The sequence below is a fragment of the Chionomys nivalis genome, chromosome 8 (genome assembly GCF_950005125.1).
Source record: "Chionomys nivalis chromosome 8, mChiNiv1.1, whole genome shotgun sequence".
NCBI lineage: Eukaryota > Metazoa > Chordata > Mammalia > Rodentia > Cricetidae > Chionomys > Chionomys nivalis.
In genome coordinates this window covers 75810021-75830881 of record NC_080093.1, presented here as the reverse complement: position 1 = coordinate 75830881, position 20861 = coordinate 75810021, and the positions used below count along the sequence as shown (strand labels likewise).

At 41.8% G+C, this 20861-nt stretch overlaps 1 protein-coding gene across 1 annotated transcript in view; it reads left to right on the top strand.

The window, feature by feature from the left end:
* Positions 1-6231: 6231 nt before the first annotated feature.
* LOC130879055 (transmembrane protein 180-like) overlaps positions 6232-20861 on the top strand; it is a 31456-nt gene continuing 16826 nt past the window's right edge. Inside the window, exons 1-3 of the mRNA XM_057777047.1 lie at positions 6232-6381; positions 8718-9440; positions 18679-18833. Of these exons, the coding sequence (XP_057633030.1) occupies positions 6232-6381; positions 8718-9440; positions 18679-18833 (1028 nt within the window). The remainder of the gene's footprint in view (positions 6382-8717; positions 9441-18678; positions 18834-20861) is intronic.

Sequence of the window (20861 nt, the reverse complement as noted above, 5' to 3'; positions counted from 1 at the left end):
TAGAGGAAGGAAGAGGAAGGAAAACGTCACCCTAATTTCTTTTTTCAGTGCTATGGATGAACCTAGTGCCTCGTTCTTGGCAGACAATCACTACCCCTAAGCTATAGCTCCAGCCGTCTGGAGTTATAAAATGCACCTTGCTCAACTCAGTTTCACTTTAAGCACCTGCTCCTGGGATAGTGGTCTGGTGAAGGACAAGAAAGCCTCCCCAGTGTAAGGTTTGTTTCTGTTATTTGCACAGCATTTCACTGGGTAGCCCCAGCTGGCCTGGCACTCGCTATGTAGATTAGGCTGGCTGGGAACTCACAGAGATCCACCTGACTCAGTCTCCTGAGTGCTGAGATAAAAGTGACATATCACCACACTCTTTCCCCACAGTGTGGTGGTTCTGCGAGGTTTTCCTCTTCGTTCCTTAAGGAAGTCTTCTTAATAGACTAGAAATACCAAGGACCTAGAGTTAGAAATCTAGGCGTCTAGCCACAGTCTGTACTAGCAAAGAAGGCTTTAGTGCACGACCTAGGGAAGAGATGACTTTTTTGCTCAGTTGTAAGAATCAAAGAAACCGTTCCCAATAAAGCTGTATTATTTCTAACACTTATTGTGAAGGTATTGTTAAGAACAACAGTTATCTTCAAAATACTTTCTTCTCTCTTTGCTTCCTCCTTCCTTCCTTCCTTTTCTTTTTTTCCCCTCATGGTACTGAGAGGCCACCCACATGCAAGGAAGGTACTGAGCCACAGTCCTAGCCCACAAGTATCAAAATAAGTAGTAATAATAACAGATTGCAACCTGTTAATGATGAGTGCATGGTGATATAAAGAAATGAGAAAGTTTTTATTGTAGGGGAATGCCAACTAAAAGTATAAAAGTAATAACAGAGTAATATTAGCTGGGTAGGGCGGCACCCTCAGCAATGGGAATGTATAGACAGGAGGATTGTAAGTTTGATACCAGCTTGTACTACATAACAAGACCCTGTCTCAGAAAACAAAACAACAAACAAAACAGAGTAGGCAGATAGCTCAGTGGGTAAAGGTGCCTGCTTCCCTGCCTGACAAGCTGAGTCTGATACCAGGAGCCCACACGGTGCAAGGTAAAAACTGACTCCAAGTTGTCTTCTGACCTCCACATGAATATTGTGACACACACACATCATTAACACAATAAGTAAATGAGTATAATCTTAAGCAAGTAGTAATATTAACAGAAATGGTAGACTCACAAGTCCCTTCTCAATACAAGCATCACTAAAAGGCAAGATGTCACTGGTCTGCTTTTCATTGCTATGGTTTTTAACCAGAAAACTAGGTCTCCTGTAAATCCTCTGCTTCCAGAAATGTCAGTATATCAGTCCAGACACAAAACGAGACAGTGTAGAACCAATTATCATAATCAGACAGAACCCTGTGGAAAGAAAGAAAATTCAAAAATCAGGGCTTGCAGATCTGTGGAAGCTGAAGGCCTGGAGTTATGCGTAAGACCTTAGTCACTGATCTGGAAGACCATGTGGTAGCTGTTTTCTCCAGGACAAACCCATACCATTTCCAAATTTGGGGGTGTATTAGAACGTTCTTTAACAATTTTTAGAAGAAATAAGGAACAGCCAGGCGGTGGTGGTGCATGCCTTTAATTCCAGCACTTTGGAGGCAGAGGCAGGCGGATCTCTGTGAGTTTGAGGCCAGCCTGGTCTATAAGAGCTAGTTCCAGGACAGGCTCCAAAGCCATAGAGAAACCCTCTCTTGAAAAACAAAAAAAAAGAAAAGAAGAAGAAGAAGAAGAAGAAGAAGAAGAAGAAGAAGAAGAAGAAGAAGAAGAAGAAGAAGAAGAAGAAGAAGAAGAAGGAACAAACCCTATAGACTTTATTTAGGGGTGGGTCTGTGGGTTCACTTTTAGGGGTGCTGTTCTCAGAGACCACCTTTGTGTATGTTCTGCAAAATCCTGAACAAAAAGTGTATTGAGAAAAGCCCTTGGAGCTAAAAACTCTGTCTTATAAGGGTTTCCACGAGGCAATCATAAATAGCATCTGCAGTTATAACACTTGGCCTACAAGAGGGTTAGTGAATAACTATGCAAGTTGATGCTAAACAGAGGGTTTGGAGTTTACTTAATAATTTGCCAGTGTACAGTGTGCTCGTCCAACCTTATCATGATTGCATCCTGCTGCTTTTAATCTCTTCTGTAGAAACACTTTGTAGTAAAGACAAGCTGACTTCTGGACTCCTTTGTTCTTGGCTGTAAAGATGAAGCACTCCGCATCATATGGTAAAATCACATTAGGGGACTGTTAGAAAGTAATAGCAGCTTCTAAAAGATGAGAAGTGATTTCCAGTTTGATACTGAAATAAAGCATGATTAGATATAATTGAAAGGGAAATATTGATGTGATTTGTGTGTGTGTGTGAATTAAAGATGTTTTTCCTCAATATTTATAAGTAAAGAGTTCAGAGTTTTCCTATAATGCTATTAAAACTTTGTATTCTTCACTTCAGACAGGCTGGATGTTCTTTGAAAAGTTCTTTTGATACTTATGATACTTTGCAAAAATTGAGGTCCGTGAATGTCTCCCTTCTGGCTTAATGATAGAAGAACAGTTCAGAAAGGCACAGAATGCTTGTGCTAGCGAGCCTGGAATAAGAAAAAAATGCTTAGATTTCTGTGGGCTAAATTTGTATCTTGGCTTTGGGCTCTACCAACTCCACCCACCTTTTTTTTTTTTTTTTTTTTTTTTTTTTTTTGACTAAGTAACAAGGTGACCTCTAGCCTCAGTTTTCATTTGAGCTTACACCAAAAGTAAATCCCTAGGGTGAAGCCTTCACCAGTTCTTCCAGATTTTCTAGTTTGAAAATTACCTTTTAAAGCCAAAAATGTTGGCTGACCTGATGACACTATAGTACTTGGACTCCTTAAGCCTTGAGAACTGCATAATGATGAAATGAAAAACATATTTGCATATCTTATCATTAAGAAAGAACTTAGTGTATTTAAAAGATACGATTACATTGGCTAACTGCTACTCCGGTTGTTCTGACAGCTAAGTCCTCCACAGGCACCTAAGCTCATATGCACATACCAGCCCCACCCATCCCAGTAATTACAAAAACACACAACCAGGAGGTGGTGGCACAAGTCTTTAATCCCAGCAGTTGGATAGCAGAGGCTGGCAGATCTCCAGGTTCAAGGCCAGCCTGGTCTACAGAGTGAGTTCCAGGATGGCCAGGGCTACACAGGGAAACCCAGTCTCGAAAAAACAAAAACCAAACCAAACCAACCAACCAAACAAACAAAAACCCCAAATACACACTGACAAACCTTGTCATTGCTGTCATTGCAGCACTGGAGATTGCACCCAGGATCATCCTCATGTTACATAGGTACTCTTCCAATGAGCTGCAGGCTGAGCAAAACATTATTAACCAACTGATAGTGTTTCAGATGGATTCAGCAGTGCGTTTTGTTAGTTTCTATCTGTGAGACGGCCTCAAGGTTTAGCCCAGGCTGGCTCTAAGCTCATGATCTTCCTTCCTCAGCCCCAGAGTGCTAAGATTATAGGTATACACTAGCATGCCCAGTTTAATAGCCCTATTTGGTAACTCTGAAGCTCAATGGTGCATATAATTAAACTACTTCTTGGGTCTAGGTCTACCAGAACGTAAAGATTGGAAAACAACCATTGAAGGGGCAGATTGACACAAATTTTTACAGAACCTAGGCTGGTCTTAAATTCACTTCTTTGAACCTCCTACCTCAGCCCTCCAGAGTGATGGGGGTTACAAGTCTGCACCACCACACCCAACTTTTATCAGTTTTGGTTTTCTCTGTATTTGTGGGGGACCAATAATTTCGTCATCTGTGATGCCAGTTCTCTTCCAATTTTGCTTTTTGTCTTTTAACAAATTGGGCACTGTAGACTGAGTTGTCTACTGTTGTTCCTGATCCTCTAAGGTTAAAATAGAAGCCCAAAGACTATTCAATCAAGTCACATCCTCAGCTTATATGGAAATCCATCTCTTCCCCAGGCCAGTAAGTCTATAGAGAGCCTAGTAAGCCAAAGATAATGAAGATCAGTAGGGTGCGATAGGACATCCCTCTAACTCTAGCATGCAGGAAGATGAGGCAGGAAGATTTACAATTCCAAGCTAGCCTGAACTACATTATCTTAAATATATAATCAATAAGTCAAGTTTTAAAAAGTTAATCTGGACTGGAGATGTAACTCAGTTGGTGCTATGCTTGCCTAGCAGACATGAGACCTTGGACTTGATCCCCAGCGCCACACAATCTGGGCGTGGTGGTGCAAACCTGTAACTCTAGCTCCTGGGAAGCAGAGGCAGCTCAGGGCCAGCCTCTGCTATACAGCAAGTCTGAGGTCAGCCTGTGAGCTAATGAGACTTTGTCTAGGAAAACAAAACAAAAACAAGCTAAATTTCCCAATGTTCCAGTTGTACAGATCAAAAGAGAAGTTGATAGACCATAGTTAAGAGCGGCATCTAAGAACAAGAACAGGTTATTTCTTTCATTTTTTTTCTTTTTGTTTTTAGTTTTTTTTTTTTTTTTTTTTTTGGTTTTTCGAGACAGGGTTTCTCTGTGGTTTTGGAGCCTGTCCTGGAACTAGCTCTTGTAGACCAGGCTGGTCTCGAACTCACAGAGATCCGCCTGCCTCTGCCTCCCAAGTGCTGGAATTAAAGGCGTGCGGCTCATTTTTTTTTCTTTTTGAGACAGGGTTTCTCTGTGTAACAGTCCTGGCTGTCCTTGAATTCACTTTGTATACCAGGCTAACCTTGAACTCAGAGAATCCGCCTGCCTCAGCCTCCCAAATGCCGGGATTAAAGGTGCCTGCCACCACCACCCAAATTAGAATATGCTTTTTCTGGTTCCTTTTCGATATGGTTTTGGATCAAAGCCTTAGACAGATTTTTCTTTGGGCCGCCAGCTCACAAATAATGACACGGAAGCTTATTAACTATGAAAGCTCGACCTTACCTGAGGCTTGTTCCTAACTAGTTCTTATAATTTAAATTAGCCCATATCTTTTAATCTACATTCTTTTACAAGGCTTGATTACCTTTACTCTGTCCTGCCCATCCTGCTTCCTCCGTGTCTGACTGGTGACTCTGCCTTTCTTTCTCTCCTCATTTTCTGTCTGGAAATCAGGCTTATCTCTCCTGCCTCCGGTCAACTTTTTATTACACCAGTCACAGCAATACATCTTCACAACGGACAAATATTCCACAACACAAAGCTACATAGTCCATCAAGAGAACGTCACATAATGATTGCACTACAAGTGTGTGCTGGGGAAGGAGCAGCTTATCACAGGGCCCGCTATTCCTCCTCTGATTCTAGCTGTCATCTCACTGTTCATTTTCTGTTTCTCCTTTTCAACTAGGGAGGTTGATGCAGAACTATATCTCTTTGACCACCAGCTAAGCGTGTCTAAATCCTTGCCTAAATCAAACTTTATAATTTATTTTATTTTTTTTAAAAATATTTATTTATTTATTTATTTATTTATTTATTATGCATACAATATTCTGTCTGTGTGTATGTCTGCAGGCCAGAAGAGGGCACCAGACCTCATTACAGATGGTTGTGAGCCACCATGTGGTTGCTGGGAATTGAACTCAGGACCTTTGGAAGAGCAGGCAATGCTCTTAACCGCTGACTTTATAATTTAGAAGACACATGAAAGTCTAAGTAGAGACCGGGGAGATGGCTCAGTTGTTAAAGTGTCAGCTGTGCAAGCATGAGGAGCTGAGTTCAAGCCTTAGTGTCCAGGTGAGAAAACAAGAGTCGCGTGTGGCGGCACACGCCTGTGATCCTAGCTCTGGGGATGCAGAGACAGGAGGATCCGATCCCTGGGTCTTTTCTAGTCACTAGCCTTGCTTGAGTAGGCAAGATCCTGGTTCAGTGAAAGACTCTGTCTCAGAAAAATAAGGTGAAAAGCAATAGCAGAAGATCCTCGATGTTGACATATGGTCTCTGCGTATGCGCGCACGCACACAAATATAACTAGAGTTGTAATTTATGCAACATCTCAAAATGTTGAGTAAGAATAAAATAAAGAAATCTGGTGATATTTACAGCAAGTATTTTTGAATTTTAACTAAAATTACTAATGCTAATGGAATTTTAGTGCCCATCAACTTAAATTAAATAATGAATTCTAAATTCTAACCTCTTTTTTTTTTTTTTTTTTTTAAACAGGGAGGCAAACTTCCTCTGCATGGAAAAATGACACTCTGGAATATCAATTCCACAGCCTGGGCATACTCTCTGATTACACTAGGGACTGAAATGTTAAGTTCTTTTTTCCGTTTCTACTATGTGAAACTTTTCTTGGAATTGTACAAGATTTCAGAGTTGGCCTTCTATCAATCCCAGGTGGGATGTAATTTTTCTTTCTTTCTTTTTTTTTTTTTTTTTTTGGATTTTTCGAGACAGGGTTTCTCTGAAGTTTTTGGTGCCTGTCCTGGAACTAGCTCTTGTAGACCAGGCTGGCCTCGAACTCGCAGAGATCCGCCTGCCTCTGCCTCCCGAGTGCTGGGATTAAAGGCGTGCGCCACCACCGCCCGGCATAATTTTTATTTCTTAAATGTAGGACAGAATTTCCTTCCTTGTAGAGGTATCCTGCTGGTTTTTTTTTTTTTTTTTTTTTTTTTTGGTTTTTCGAGACAGGGTTTCTCTGTGGCTTTTTTTGGAGCCTGTCCTGGAACTAGCTCTGTAGACCAGGCTGGTCTCGAACTCACAGAGATCCACCTGCCTCTGCCTCCCAAGTGCTGGGATTAAAGGCGTGCGCCACCACCGCCCGGCTCTCTGTGGTTTTGGAGCCTGTCCTGGAACTAGCTCTTGTAGACCAGGCTGGTCTCGAACTCACAGAGATCCGCCTGCCTCTGCCTCCAAAGTGCTGGGATTAAAGGCATGCGCCGTCACCACCCAGCTCTTGCTGGTTTTTTTTTTTGTTTGTTTGTTTTTTTTTTTTTTAATCAAAGAGTGGATTCTGCACATACCTGCAAGAGTTATCAAGAAAAATGTGTGTGCTAGGGTATGCAAACCTATAATCTCAGTACTTAAGAAACTGAGGCAGGAAGATTGTTGAGAATTCAAGACTGGTCCAGGCTCTACAAAGGGATCCTATCTCAAAAAGAAAGGGAGGGAGGGAGGGAGGGAGGGAGGGAGGGAGGGAGGGAGGGAGGGAGGGAGGGAGGGAGGGAAAGAGAGAAAGGCAAAGGGAATGGGTTGGGAGAGGAGAGAGGGGAGGAGGAGATACTGTCTTAGTCATGGTTTCTATTGCTCTGATAAAACACCATGACCAAATGCAAGTTGGGGAAGAAAGGGTTTGGCTTACACTTCCACATCATAGTAAGTCAGAGCAGGAACCTGGAACAGGAGCTGATACAGAGGCTATATAGGAGTGCCACTAACTGGCTTGCTCCCCATGGCTTCCTCAGCCTGCCTTCTTATAGAACCACTTGGGGTATCCCTACCAATAGGGACAGGGTCCTTCCACATCAATCCTAATTAAAAAATGCCCTACAGTCTTGCCTGCAGCCCAGTCTTGTGAGGGCATTTTCCCAATTGAGGTTTCTTCCTCTCAGATGACCCCAACTTGTACCAAGTTAACATAAAATTACCTAACATAGCAAAACTACCTGGTATAGCAAGCTTTACCTTGAAAAGCTTGATGATATCGACAAACTATATAACTTATCATACATGAACTGAATGAATAGATATAATGCTTTTACATTTCCCCTTGTGCTTTATGATGTTGCTTATTACAGAACTACATATTTAGTATGTTGATTTTGAATTGATGTATTATTATTGTTATCTTAACTTTTTAAATGTAGATATGCAAAATGATGTCTTGGAAGAGTAGAGAAATGGCTCATTGATTTAGAACACTTTTTGCTCCTCTAGAAAACCTGGGTTCAGTTCCCAGCATCCACACGGTGGCTCACAACCATCTCTGACTCCAATTCCAAGGGATCTGATGCTTTCTTCTGGCCTCCATGGGTACTAGACAAGCACATGGTACACATATAGACATGTAGACAAAACATTCATAGACATAAAATAAAATAAATAGATAAAAATTTTTAACAAGAAGAAGGGCCTGAATTTCATGAGGAAATATGGCCCTGTGTGCCACAGTGGAAGACATTCTCTGTGTTCACTGCTTTGGTTCCAATGTTGCTCTATTCAGTTAGCTAGATGAATTGCTTATCTTCTCTGTCCAAAGCATCTAATTTTGTAATTAGATGGGAGGAATAACAATGCCTATCTCAGAAGGTTATGGTTTTTTTTTTTAAAGGATTTGATAAAATAATACATGTCACCACTGTACTATACCTGAATGCATGGGCTTTGAGTGGCATGCTGCCCCTATCCTTGATGCCAATGACTGTTTCCAAAACGGAGACTTTTCAGCTTTAGAAACTTCTCATTAGTAGAGACAAACAAAAAGATTGGGATTTATTCCTTCTTGTTTCCTGCTTCCCCTCTTCTTCTCTCACTTCTTTCTGCTCTCTGGGTCACCGTGTAGCACAGGCGGGTCTGACTCAATGATCCTCCTTCTTCAGCCTCCCGTGTGCTGAAATTATAGGCACCTGCCACCATGCTCAGCCTCGGGAGTCATTCTCCTCTTGAATGTAGTAGTCTTCACTGCTAACAACTGTACAAAATAATCCTATGTGTGTGTTTTTTTTTCTCCTTAGGTAATTTTAATGATCTGGAATGTTCTGAATGACATAAGTGGGTACTTTCGGATGAACTCTCGGTATGATTGCTGTCTAAGTTACCACTGTTCCCTGTTTGGAGCCTTTTTGCATGTAGTGGCCTTCCTGCTCCCTTGGTTCCCTTGGAAGCACTATCAAGATGGTGACTGGCTTAATGGACTTCATTTGGTGGTCTCCTTGTGTGCATTTGACAGCACCCTCGCCTGGGTGCAGCAAGCCCAGTGCCGCTTGTTTGCAGAGACTTTGCCCAGGCATGAGAGCAGGCTGAAGCTGATGAAAATTAACCAGATAACATCCTTGCTAGGCTCCACCAGCGTCCTCTTCTGCGGCCTCATCTCTCACAACATGGAAATCCTGCCCAATTTTCAGGTCGTTGCCGTCATCACTGCCTTCCTGGCACTTACCAGTCTTTACAGTGGCATGCTCCTTATGAGACCTCGTGAACATAAAAGAAACCCAGTGGAAACCTTCCTCGCAGAGAGTGAGCAGGAACTGCCGTGGACCTCCACCATCTTACCGATAAGACAAATCTTTTCTCAGAGGAACTTCCACCTTTTCCTCATCATGAATTTCTTTCAAGTCTTTCACTTGACCTTCTTCAGTAACTTCATGATGATCTTTGCAGATAACCTCATTCCTGTCGAGGCTTTCTCTTCTTCCGCAAGGAGCATTATGTATGGGGCTGGTTTCATCTGCCCTCAGGTATGTGAAGATTGTCTGTGTGTCTACCTAGCGGGACTAAAGATTAACAGTCAATTGTCTGAAGAGAGGAAAAATGTGACTAAACGAGTAGTGTTTCTAACTGACACACATTTGCTAACAAACTCTAAGTAAGAACAAGCGCTCAGATGCTGTACAGGATCCCTAGAAAGGATGGGAAAGCAAATAAAAAGCAAGCAAGGGCCAAGCATAGTGAGGGCCAAGCAGCATGATTAAAAAAAAAAAACCCACTATTTTAAAAATTATGTTTATCTGTCTATTGTGTTTGTTTTGAGACAGGGTCTCATTGTATAGTTCTGGCTGGTCTGCACTTTCTAAGTATACCAAGCTAGCTTTGAACTTAGAGAGTCACCAAGCCTAGACAATTGTGTGTGTGTGTATATTTGTGTGTCAGGGTGGTCTGTGGAGGTCAGAAGACAGCTTGGAGGCAAAGTTTCTCTCTTTACAGTTTGTGGGTACCAGGGATTGGACTCAGGTGGCTAAGCTTTGTGTCAAGTTATCTCTACGGCCCGGCATTTCAAATGCTTGGCTTTGAATCTAAGCATCAGCAAAGCTGTGGAAGAAGCGAATGGCTTCCTGTGAGTGTGTGCTTTTGCTTTGTTCAGGCAGTTAAAATTTTGTCTTCATGGAAGAAATCTTAGAAGGGGCAGGAAAGTGATATGGAAAATCAAGACATGGGAAATGTCCGCTGGCTGAGAATCAACGACCCTATGAACAAGATTATGAGTCACATCTGGAGTCAAGAGTTTAGGCCTAGATTTCCTTATGACCCGTGTAGCTTGAGGATTCCTTTAACCTTTGACCTATGTTTCTTTTCTACTATCCTCTCAATAACTACCCTATAATCTCATTTAGTAAACACACTAAAACAGTTTGTACTTTTCTTTCTTCCTTCCTTCCTTCCTTCCTTCCTTCCTTCCTTCCTTCCTTCCTTCCTTCCTCCCTCCCTCCCTCTCTCTCTCTCTCTCTCTCTCTCTCTTTCTTTCTTTCTTTCTCTCTTTCTTTCTTTCTTTTGAAGACATTATCACTCTGAAGCCTGGGATGGCCTAAAGAAAACTCGCGACAGTCCTACTTTAGCCTTGGTAAAGTCCTAGGATTGATCACAGGTATGAGCTGACACACCCAGCATGCTTAACCTTTAACCCCTTTATCAACATAACTGCAGAAACCATCAAAACCATCTATAGGTAGCTATTATTAGGACTCTTCTCTGTAGATGGGCATGATGGCTCATGCCTGGAATCCTAGTACTTAGGGAGGCTAAAGCAGGGGGACTGTTACATGTTTGAGGCTAGCCTTGGCTACAAAGAAAGACCAAAACCCAAAACAAACTAAAGCAAAAAAAAGTACACAGCAACAACAAAAAGACACTTAAGTGTGACTCTTTTGAGAGGCTGTACTACCCTTTTCTTCATACCTTCCCCATCACTTCTTAGTAAACACTGACTCTGATTAAAACAAACAAAACAGAAAAACCCGGACAAGAGTCAATTTGACCAAAAATTCATGGAGGAGGGTTTCAGAATACTTGTCTAAAAGCCTGAGTTCTGGAGCCTCAGAGCAGTATTAAAATTCCATGGTCATGACCCTTATGGATGATGGCATGTTCCTTGTTAACTATTTGGAGCGCGGACATATTGCTACCTTAAGCTAACGGTGTCTTCTAAATCTATGACTTAACCTAGCCTATGATACAGATTTTGCAATTAAATAATAGTTAAAACCTGGTGCTTAGACTCTTCCAGGATTAAGGAATAAGCTATTCTACATAGCTTATTCTGCATATGTTTCTTAGTACCATAACAGAATGTCTGACATAGACAACGTCAAGGTTTCTTCTCTTTTATAGTTTCAGAGGGTTCAGGCTGTGTTTGCCTGGCCACATGTACTTGGGCCAAGTAAATCACTGCCTGGTAGTGGAAACAGGTGGTGGAGGCTGACTTTTACCTCACTGAATGGGATGCAGATGGAGGGAATGGCTGTGCTCGGTTGGCTTTCCTCTTTCCCTGTTTTGTTCTAGTCAGGTGTTCAGCCCATGGTCTCATTGTTGACCACAGTTAGGATGAGTCTTCTCTCAGGCCCCAAGGTACACCCAGAGGTGTGTGGCGTCAATATCACTACAATTCTCCTGACTCCCAAGAACTGGGATTATAGGTACGGACTACTGGCCCAGACAGGTTTTTTTTTTTTTTTGCCAACAGTGCAGCAGATATATTTTAAAGAAAAGAGATTTTAGGACTGAGGATACAGCTCTGCGATAGCGTGCCTGCCTAGCATATGGAAGGCTGTGGGCCCATCCCCAGCCCTGAAAAGAGAAGAAGGAAAGGTTTATTTGCTCAAGATTCAAGGTTGAAGAAGAGCTGTATTTTGTGATGCTCTTGCTAGTACAACCTTACGGTCATGCAGATCATTGCAAGGCAAGAGACATCAGGCCTGGGTATACACATATGAGTTCTGCTCTGTGCTCTGTTCTTTTTGTTGTAGTTGTTCTTTTTTTCTTTTAGTTTTTCAAGACAGAGTTTCTCTGTAGCTTTGGAGCCTGTCCTGGAACTAGCTCTTGTAGACCAGGCTGGCCTCAAACTCACAGAGATCTGCCTGCCACTACCTCCTGAGTGCTGGGATTAAAGGTTAAAGGCATGTACCACCACCACCTGGCTTCTGCTCTGTTCTTATAAAGCCACAAGGAGTCAATCGTGGAGGCTCCAGCCTCAAGTCTTTTCCATCATTCTTGTTTCTATAGTTGAACTGTTTCCATACTAAACTCTGAGTTTTTGACACGAAGAAACTACAGCGCACTTCTTTTTTATGACTGGGTGATACTCCATTGTATCATTTTGTTTACCTATTCATTAGTTGATGGATATTTGATATATTTACACATTTGTTCATGCACATGTGTCTTGAGTGCACCATATGTGTGCCTGGGCCTGCAGAGGTCAGTAGGACATCAGATCCCCTAGAACTGGAGTCATCGGTAGCTGTGAGCTGCCACGTGGGTGTGAAGAACTGAACCCAGGTTCTCTGAAAGAGCAGCAAGCACTCTTAACTGCGGAGACATCTCTTTAGCCCCTCATTTCTACTAAAATGAGTATTGTGTGTATAGACATGGACTTGCCACTGTGGGTGTATGGAAGTTAGAAGACAACGTGCAGGAAACAATTCTCTCCTTCCACTATATGGGTTTTGGGGTCTGAATTCATGTTATCAGCCTTGACATTACGTACCTTTACCCTCTGGATCATCTCGCTGCCCCCATTCCTACTTAGTAGTAGTGCCGTAAATAGTCATGTTAGGTTTTTGCATGAATATCTATTTTCATTTCTTTTGGTATCTATCTAGGGATAGAAAGGCTGCCCGGTATGGTGGTGATTCTGTGCTTCGCATTCTGAGATAGTGGAGGATTTCCAAAGTTGGTACACAATGTATGTTTGTAATAGGGCAGTGTCTCCAGTTCCTCCAGACTCCGCCCGCATGTGCTGTTCTCTGCCTTCTTTCCTACAGGAATCTTTGTGAATGGCTAACGTTCTGTCATGCTTGGGCTTGCATTTCCCTGATGGTTGTGAAAGAAATGTTGTGTTTTTGGTAAATTTTCTAGCTACCTTATTTGCCCCGTTTTAAAGTAAGTTGTTATCTAATTTTTGTTCATTATATATTTTAAAGCCATACTTTGTCCATCTTCTATTTCATTTTGTATGTGTATTTGTATTTGTGTATGTGTGCAAGAGCCTGCAAAGGTCAGAGAACAACCTTGAGTGTCTTTTCTCAGGTACATACCCTTTTTTTTGAAACAGGGTTTCTCACCGGCCTGGCCTGGAACTTGCCAAGTAGACTGGCTGGTCAACAACCCCCATTGGCCTGTGTCTCCTCCAGTACTAAGTTTGGTTTCTTATTGAGTTGGAGTCTTGCTACATTGCCCAGACTGACTTCATGCTCAAGATCGTCTTGCTCTGCATCCCAAGTACAGGATTAATACATGTGCCCTACACCCAGGTCTTCTATTCTTATTACTGAGTTATATTGGCAATTTTTAAAAATTTTAGGTATAATCTGTTATCAGATAGATTGTTTCTATTTTCCCAATTTCCTGATGACATAGAAAGGGTGAGTCAAAATTGTTTCAGTTACTCTGGTCCCTTGAGCATCTATATAAATTGTAGGGTTGGTCTGTCCATTTCTATAAAGACATTAGCTGGGATGAAACACAGTCTCTGCATTATTATTTGTAATTTTTTTTGTTTGTTTTTTGTTTTTTGAGACAGGGTTTCTCTGTAGCTTTGGTGCCCGTCCCGGAACTAGCTCTTGTAGACCAGGCTGGCCTCGAACTCCCAGAGATCCGCCTGCCTCTGCCTCCCAAGTGCTGGGATTAAAGGCGTGCGCCACCACCGCCCGGCTTTATTTGTAATTTTGGATAGATAATATGATGTCTTTTGGCTTCTTCAGGAATCCTGTTACTTTGCCCTCCTCCCTCTTCTGTGTTCATCTCCTTTCCCTTCCCTAATTGAAGCTCCTCCTTTCCTCCATTTCCTCCCGTAAGTTCCCCCTTTGTACCCTGTTACTCCTTTTCTGTTGCTCATACCCCAGTTCATGATCCCTTCTGCTCTCCTGGTGTCTGTAGTTACTCCAGGTTACATATGCACGTCTGAAGACTTGGAGCTAGGAACCGCAGATGAGACAGAACATGTCATGTTTGTCTTTCTGGGACTGGTTACCTCACTCAATATGAGTTATTCTAGTTTCATCCCTTTATCTGCAAATTTCATGATTTCCTTTTTCTTTACTGCTGAATAATATTCCATAGTACATATGTACCTCCTTAGTTGGAGGACATTGAGGGTGTCTCCATTTCTTAGCTATTGTGAATACAGTGACAATGGACATGGCTGGGCAAACTGTGGGATAGGAAGTCCAATCCTTTGGACATATGCTGAATGGATGGATTTTTTTAAACTTTATTTAACTTTATTTCATATGCATTGGTATAATGATGTTAGATTCTCTAGAACTGGAGTTACAGACAGCTACGAGCTGCCATGTGGGTGCTGGGAATTGAACCCAGGTCCTCTGGAAGAGCAGTCAGTGCTCCTAGCCACTGAGCCATCTTGCCAGCCCGGATGGATTTTTTTTTTAAAAGAATCATGTTTGCATGTATGAATTTTTGCCTGCATGTCTATATGTATATCACATGCATGTCTAATGCTTGTGGAGGCCAGAAGACGATATCAGATCACGTGTGACTGGAGTTACAGATGATTATGAGCCAACATGTAAGTGCTAGGACCCAAACTCGGGTCCTCTGCAAGAGCAGCAAGTGCTCTTGCCCTCTGAGACAGCTCTCCAGTCCCCCAGCTAGATTTTTAAAGATTTAACACTGTTTTGTAGTCTCCTCTTCCATTTAAATATATTTATTTGTGTGTGTGTTTAATGACTCGGTTTCCAGCCCAGGTTTCTCAACTCTCAAGTTTTAGTTAGATTTCTTTCTAAGTATTTACATAGATGTTTATTTAGTGAGGACCTAAAGGGCTTCAATGAGTAAAGCACATGAGCTTTGCTAAACACGATGAAGTGATTTTATTTTGGTAATTCCCATTATACTTTTGCTTCCTCTTAGTTTTTATCTATATCCTGAATAGAGAGCACTAGGCAGTTGAAATCTGATGGGGGACAGAGATTGCTGTGCTTCAGGGCAAGGCGTAACCTTTTCCCTACGTACACTTTAAAAAACTCTTTAGCCGGGCGGTGGTGGCGCACGCCTTTAATCCCAGCACTCGGGAGGCAGAGGCAGGCAGATGTCTGGGAGTTGGAGGCTAGTCTGGTCTACAGAGCTAGTTCCAGGACAGGCTCCAAAACCACAGAGAAACCCTGTCTCAAAAAACCAAAAAAAAAAAAAAAAAAAATCAAAAACAAACAAACAAAAAACCTCTTTAGATGGGGTGGTGAAACACACCTTTAATCCTGGCACTTGGGAGGCAGAGGCAGATGAAGCTCTGTGAATTTAAGGCCAACGTGGTCTACATAGTGAGTTTCGGGACAGCCAGGACTACACAGAGAAACTCTATCTTGAAAACAAAAACAAAGCCAACCAACAAACAAAGGCACTTCACTCATTCATCCACCTTTTATATTATGTCAGTAGTGTGCAAATGTTCTGGTCGCCTGGTATTCTCACTGACACTTCATACAATGAATCTTCTTCACTGTAGCTATGCTAGAAGACATGCTATGGCATATTATATTTTTTTATTTTCTGTGTGATTAATAATGATGTTTAGCATCTTCTCAAGTGCTCACTTTTCACATTTTTGTTGTTTTTCATTTTTTTTTGAGTCTCACACGATAATCCTGGTCAGTCCTGAACTTTCTATTTAGTCCACACTGCCCTCAGGCTTGTGGCAATCCTCCTGCCTCAGCCTACAGAGTTCTGAAATTTCAAATGTGAGCTACCATACCTTGGCAACTATTTTGTCAAAATTTTAATTGGTGTATTATTTAATTTTCATATTATTGAGTTGCAGAAATTCTTTGTATGTTCTGGATATATGTTCTTTGTCAAATATATGTTCAATAAATGACTCTTTCTGTCTCTCATAGTACTGTGGATTGAACCTGGGCCTTGTGTAGTCAAGTGCTCTACCACTAAGCTATATATTTCTCTAGTAGATAGTTCTCTTAGTCTTATCCTAACTGTTAGATGTTGAAAGAAATGTGTCCAAAAGATTTCAATGGCCCTCTTCCTTAAGCCCTCACAAGAACATATGAAATACAAAGCTGCTTTAATGTATTTTTCATTTCTAGGTAAATGACACTTGCATAAAATACGATATTAAAAATGACAGCTCATGAGAATTGTCATTGTTCGGCTAAATGACTTTAACCCCTTTAAATCATTGGGCACAGTCATGAGGGGACACTGTGTTTGCCTTTTCTGAGCTGACTGCTCAATGACATTCATTTCAAAAGGATGAATAAATGAAGGAGAAAAGAAGGAACAATCCAGGTTTGGTGGCTCATGTGATTACTCATGAGGCTGAGGCAGGAGGATTGGCATGAATTCCAGGCCAGCCTGGGTTATAGATTGAGAATTAATCTAAACAACAACAAAAAACCATGTGAGTAGTCTTCCTCCCATCCAAGTTCTGACCAGGCCCAACCCAGCTTAGCATCTGAAATCAGGAGTGTGCATGGTGGTATAGCCAAGGATGCCAAGTGGTCTTTCTCTCCAGTAGCTGTTCCTTTTCTCCTAAGAGAAGCAGATTGGTTTGGAATCCTATTTGTTAACTGTATGATCTTCAGCAAGTTACTCAGTTTCTCTATATCTCCTTATCATCATTTACAAAATGAAAATAGAAATGGAACCTGCCTAGTGCAGTCATTATTCGGACTGACTAAAGGAGAACACACCGATGACTGCTAGCGTAAAGGTAACCCTCGGGAGATGCTGGCTCTTGCTAGCACACAAGAACAGCTCAGACAAGACACCAAGACCACAACACTGCCTTCCCAGCTCTGGTTTGCTTTAGGCTTCTGTGGGTGACTTTGCCAACACGTAGGTGGGACAAGCTATGTGAAGTTTCCTACTCAGGTGGACATGTGAAAGAGAAGCCAAATTCTGTCTTGTGAAAGGCTTTAATTTTAGACATAGTCTTTCTCTTCTCTGTTACTATGAGTTTTTGTAATAATATCGTTGGCCCATGTTTCTCTGTACATATTGGACACAAGAATAATAGCTAGAAATTATTGAATGTCTTATACATTGACTATAAAACCTAAATGAGGGAAAGGGGAAATGATAGGGATATTGCTCTGTGGTAGACTGCAATAAAACAGAGGAAAAAGTCGAGAGGGGAGAGGAGTTAGACATTAGAAAATGTCTCTTGGGTGATGTAACTTGTCTTTGGATACACAGGAAATTAAAAGTGGCAAAGCTGGGATTCAGATGTAGGCTCTGATTTCCGAATGCTACATTTGCACTCTGTCATATTGCTTGCACTACTGACTTCTTGCATGTTTCTGTATTAGAGACTGATACAAAGCAGCTTCATTTCAGTAACTGGACATGAGTGACTCTAATTGCACAGAGGAGCATCCCAGAGCCTGCTGGGTGCTTTATGTACATCTCCTCTGAGAAATGCCTTGGACCTTGTCAGCCACGGGACCACTGTCTTCAGTCTCTAGAAAATGAGCTCTTGTTCCTTGAAAGTAGAGGAGTAAACCAAAGAGTGGGCCGGAGGGGAGCCCTTCTGTTTATTAAAGGACATTTGTATTTGACTTACATTGTTCGGAATCCTCTTCTGTTGCAATGTACGTACGTTTGGTTAGTGGAACCTTCTCTGGGCTAAACAATGCACTTTTCATATTGAAAACAAAGAGTGTCTTCTGATCTTTGTGAATGCACAAGCGTGTACATGTAGCAGACTTTTCAGTCTAGAATAACAAACAGCTTCAGAACCGGGAGAGGAAAAACCCCCAAGTTCCTAGTGTGAATCTGTTGGAATGATTCAAATACATAACACTTAACCAGAAGAAACGGAAGGATTCCTGGATATTGTGTCCTAGACTTCTGATTTCAGGATAAGGGGCATTTCAGATTCACCTCACAGAGTGGACGATGAGATGCTTAGTAAGGACCTATCTTGAGTCAATGCTGGGCTTTAACTAACTCCAACTGTAAACTTTGCATTTGTTTTAGTTTTGGTTGAGCCTTTCACTTTCTGGGAAGTTGTATGTTTTATGGAAACCATTGCATTTTCTTCAATATTCATACAGCATTAATGCCTATGGTTGTTTTCCTCTTCTTTCCCCCTTTCTGGCAGTGCCAGGGGTGGAACTTACAGATTCATGTGTACTTTTGAGCACCCAGATACATCCCTAGCCCTTCAATTTTTTTTATGTATATGGATTAACCGCTGATTGTAGTGACTCGTCTATAATCACAGCATTTGGGATGCTGAGGGAAGAGGATTACTGAGAGTTCAAGGCTAGCCTGGGCTACACAGTAAACTCCAGGCCAGAGGGGGCCACATAGAGAGACTCCATCTCAAAATCAAACTAAACCCACAAACACCTCCCCAGTCAAGACAGTCTAAGCTGTGATGGAACAGATGTTGTAATTCAGAACAACTTACTTTCATAGGGAGAGGCAGGTCTTGTCATTAAAGGTAAGCAGAATTAATGGGTGGAGTGGGTTCCTTCTTAATGTGGTGTCAATCTCTTTCCCTTGCAGTGCCTGGTACTTCTAGGTTGGTCCTGGCTGAAGAAATATGGCTACTATAAGATTATCTTAATTTCTTTCTACCTAGAAGGAGCAGCTGCCATTGTCATGTTACTTTTGGGACAGGAATACTATTACTGTTTGGCTGTTTATCTCATTGTTATCATGTAAGTAAATGCCAGCACCATTTCAGCATTATACTACGCTTTTCCAGCACCTTCTAAACATTGAGATATCTTTAATCTGAGTAGCTGGAGTTATAAACATGAGCCACCACGCTAGGCTTAACATATTTAATCTGAATGAAGTTTAATTCCCATTTGTAGGGTGGGGCGCTGTACCTGCCAGTGAAATTGTTTGAATATTAACAGCTTGTGTTTTGAAAGCATTTTATATAGTAGATTTGTAGCAAAGACAAACTGTGTTTAATAGCTAGGTGGCTCACCTCTGTAATCTGGCATGCCGGAGGCTGAGGCAGGAGGATTGCCATAAATTCTAGATGAACCTGGACTATGAGTAAGACACTGTCTCAAAAAGAAAATAAAACCAAAAGAAAAAACAAAGAAAATAAGACCAACTAACCAGCAAACAAAACACAACAAAACAAACAAACAAGCAAACAACCCCCCCCAAACAAAAAGCCCCAACAAGGGACTATGAGATGACTCAGTTGGTAAACTGTTCTACCCAGAGGTGTGAGAGTCAGCCAGACTCAACAGCATGTGTCTGTAACCCCAGAGCTTGGGAGTGGGGCATGGGGCATGGAGTAGGGACAACAAGATCCTTGGAGCTCATTGATCTCTGGCCAGTCAACCTAGCTGAATTGGTGAGCCCTAGGTTCAACAAGAGAGACTTTGTCTCAAAAATAAGATGGAGGGCTGGAGAGATGGCTCAGCAATAAGAGAGTTTACTGCTCTTGCAAAGGACCCAGGTTCAGTTCCTTTCAGTTTCTGTCACCCACATGGTAACTCACAACAGACCATAACTCCAGTCCCAGGGGATTTGATATCCTTTTCTGACTTCTGTGGGGTCCTATACACACACACACACACACACACACGCACGCACGCACGCACACACACACACACACACACGCCACACATACAAATACTCAGGCATACACACATACACACTAACTAATCAAATAAATAATTTTTTAAAGAAAGATGAAGAGCTGGGTGGTGGTGGTGCACACATAAATCCCAGCACTTGGGAGGCAGAGGTAGGAGAGTCTCTGTGAGTTCAAGGACACTCTGGTCTACACAGAGTTCTCAGACAGGCTCCAAAGGTACACAGAGAAACCCGTCTTGATTAAAAAAAAACAAAAAAACAAAAAAACAAAAAAAAAACAAAGAAATAAAAAGATGGAGAATGGCCAGGCAGTCACATACGCATTTAATTCCAGCATCCAGGGAGGCAGAGGCAAGCAGATCTCTGTGAGTTTGAGGCCAGCCTGGTCTACAGAGAGAGTTCCAGGACAGCCAGAGAAACACAGAGAAGCCCTGTCTGGAAACAAACAAACCAAACATGGAGAGTGTTTGAGGAAGACACTTTCGTGCATACAACATGCTTATTCACACATACCTACATGAACATACACTACACACGTATAATACATAAATTAATGTAAAAAGAAAAGTAAAACAAGACAACGACAAAAATCCAGTCATCCAAAAACAAAACAAAATAAACTGGGCAGTGGTGGCACATGCTTTTAATCCCAGCACGTGGGAGGCAGAGGTAGGTGGATCTCTGTGAGTTCTAGGACAGCTAGAGTAATTACACAAAGAAAACTTGCCTCAAACAAACAAAACAAAACAACAACAACCAAACAAACAAATATAAAATCTAGGTATATGCGCACTTGTAATTCCAGTACTTCAGAGGTGGAGACAGGATGACCAGAAGTTCAAGCTCTTCCTTGGCTACATAGTGAGTTCAAGACCAGCCTGGGCTGTCTGACACCCTCTCAGAAGCAAATAAACCAAGAGATGTTTCATGTATTGCTGGAGTTGAGTGTGATATCCCTGGACATCTGTATGTGTACTTACCACGTCTCGCCTCTTTTTAGCTATTTCTCACTGTTCTACATTCAGGCTTATTCAAACAAACACACAAACAAACAAACTAACCCTTCTATGTGAGAGAGAACAAGTATGTAGTACTTGTCTTTCTGAGACTGGCTTTTTCCCCTG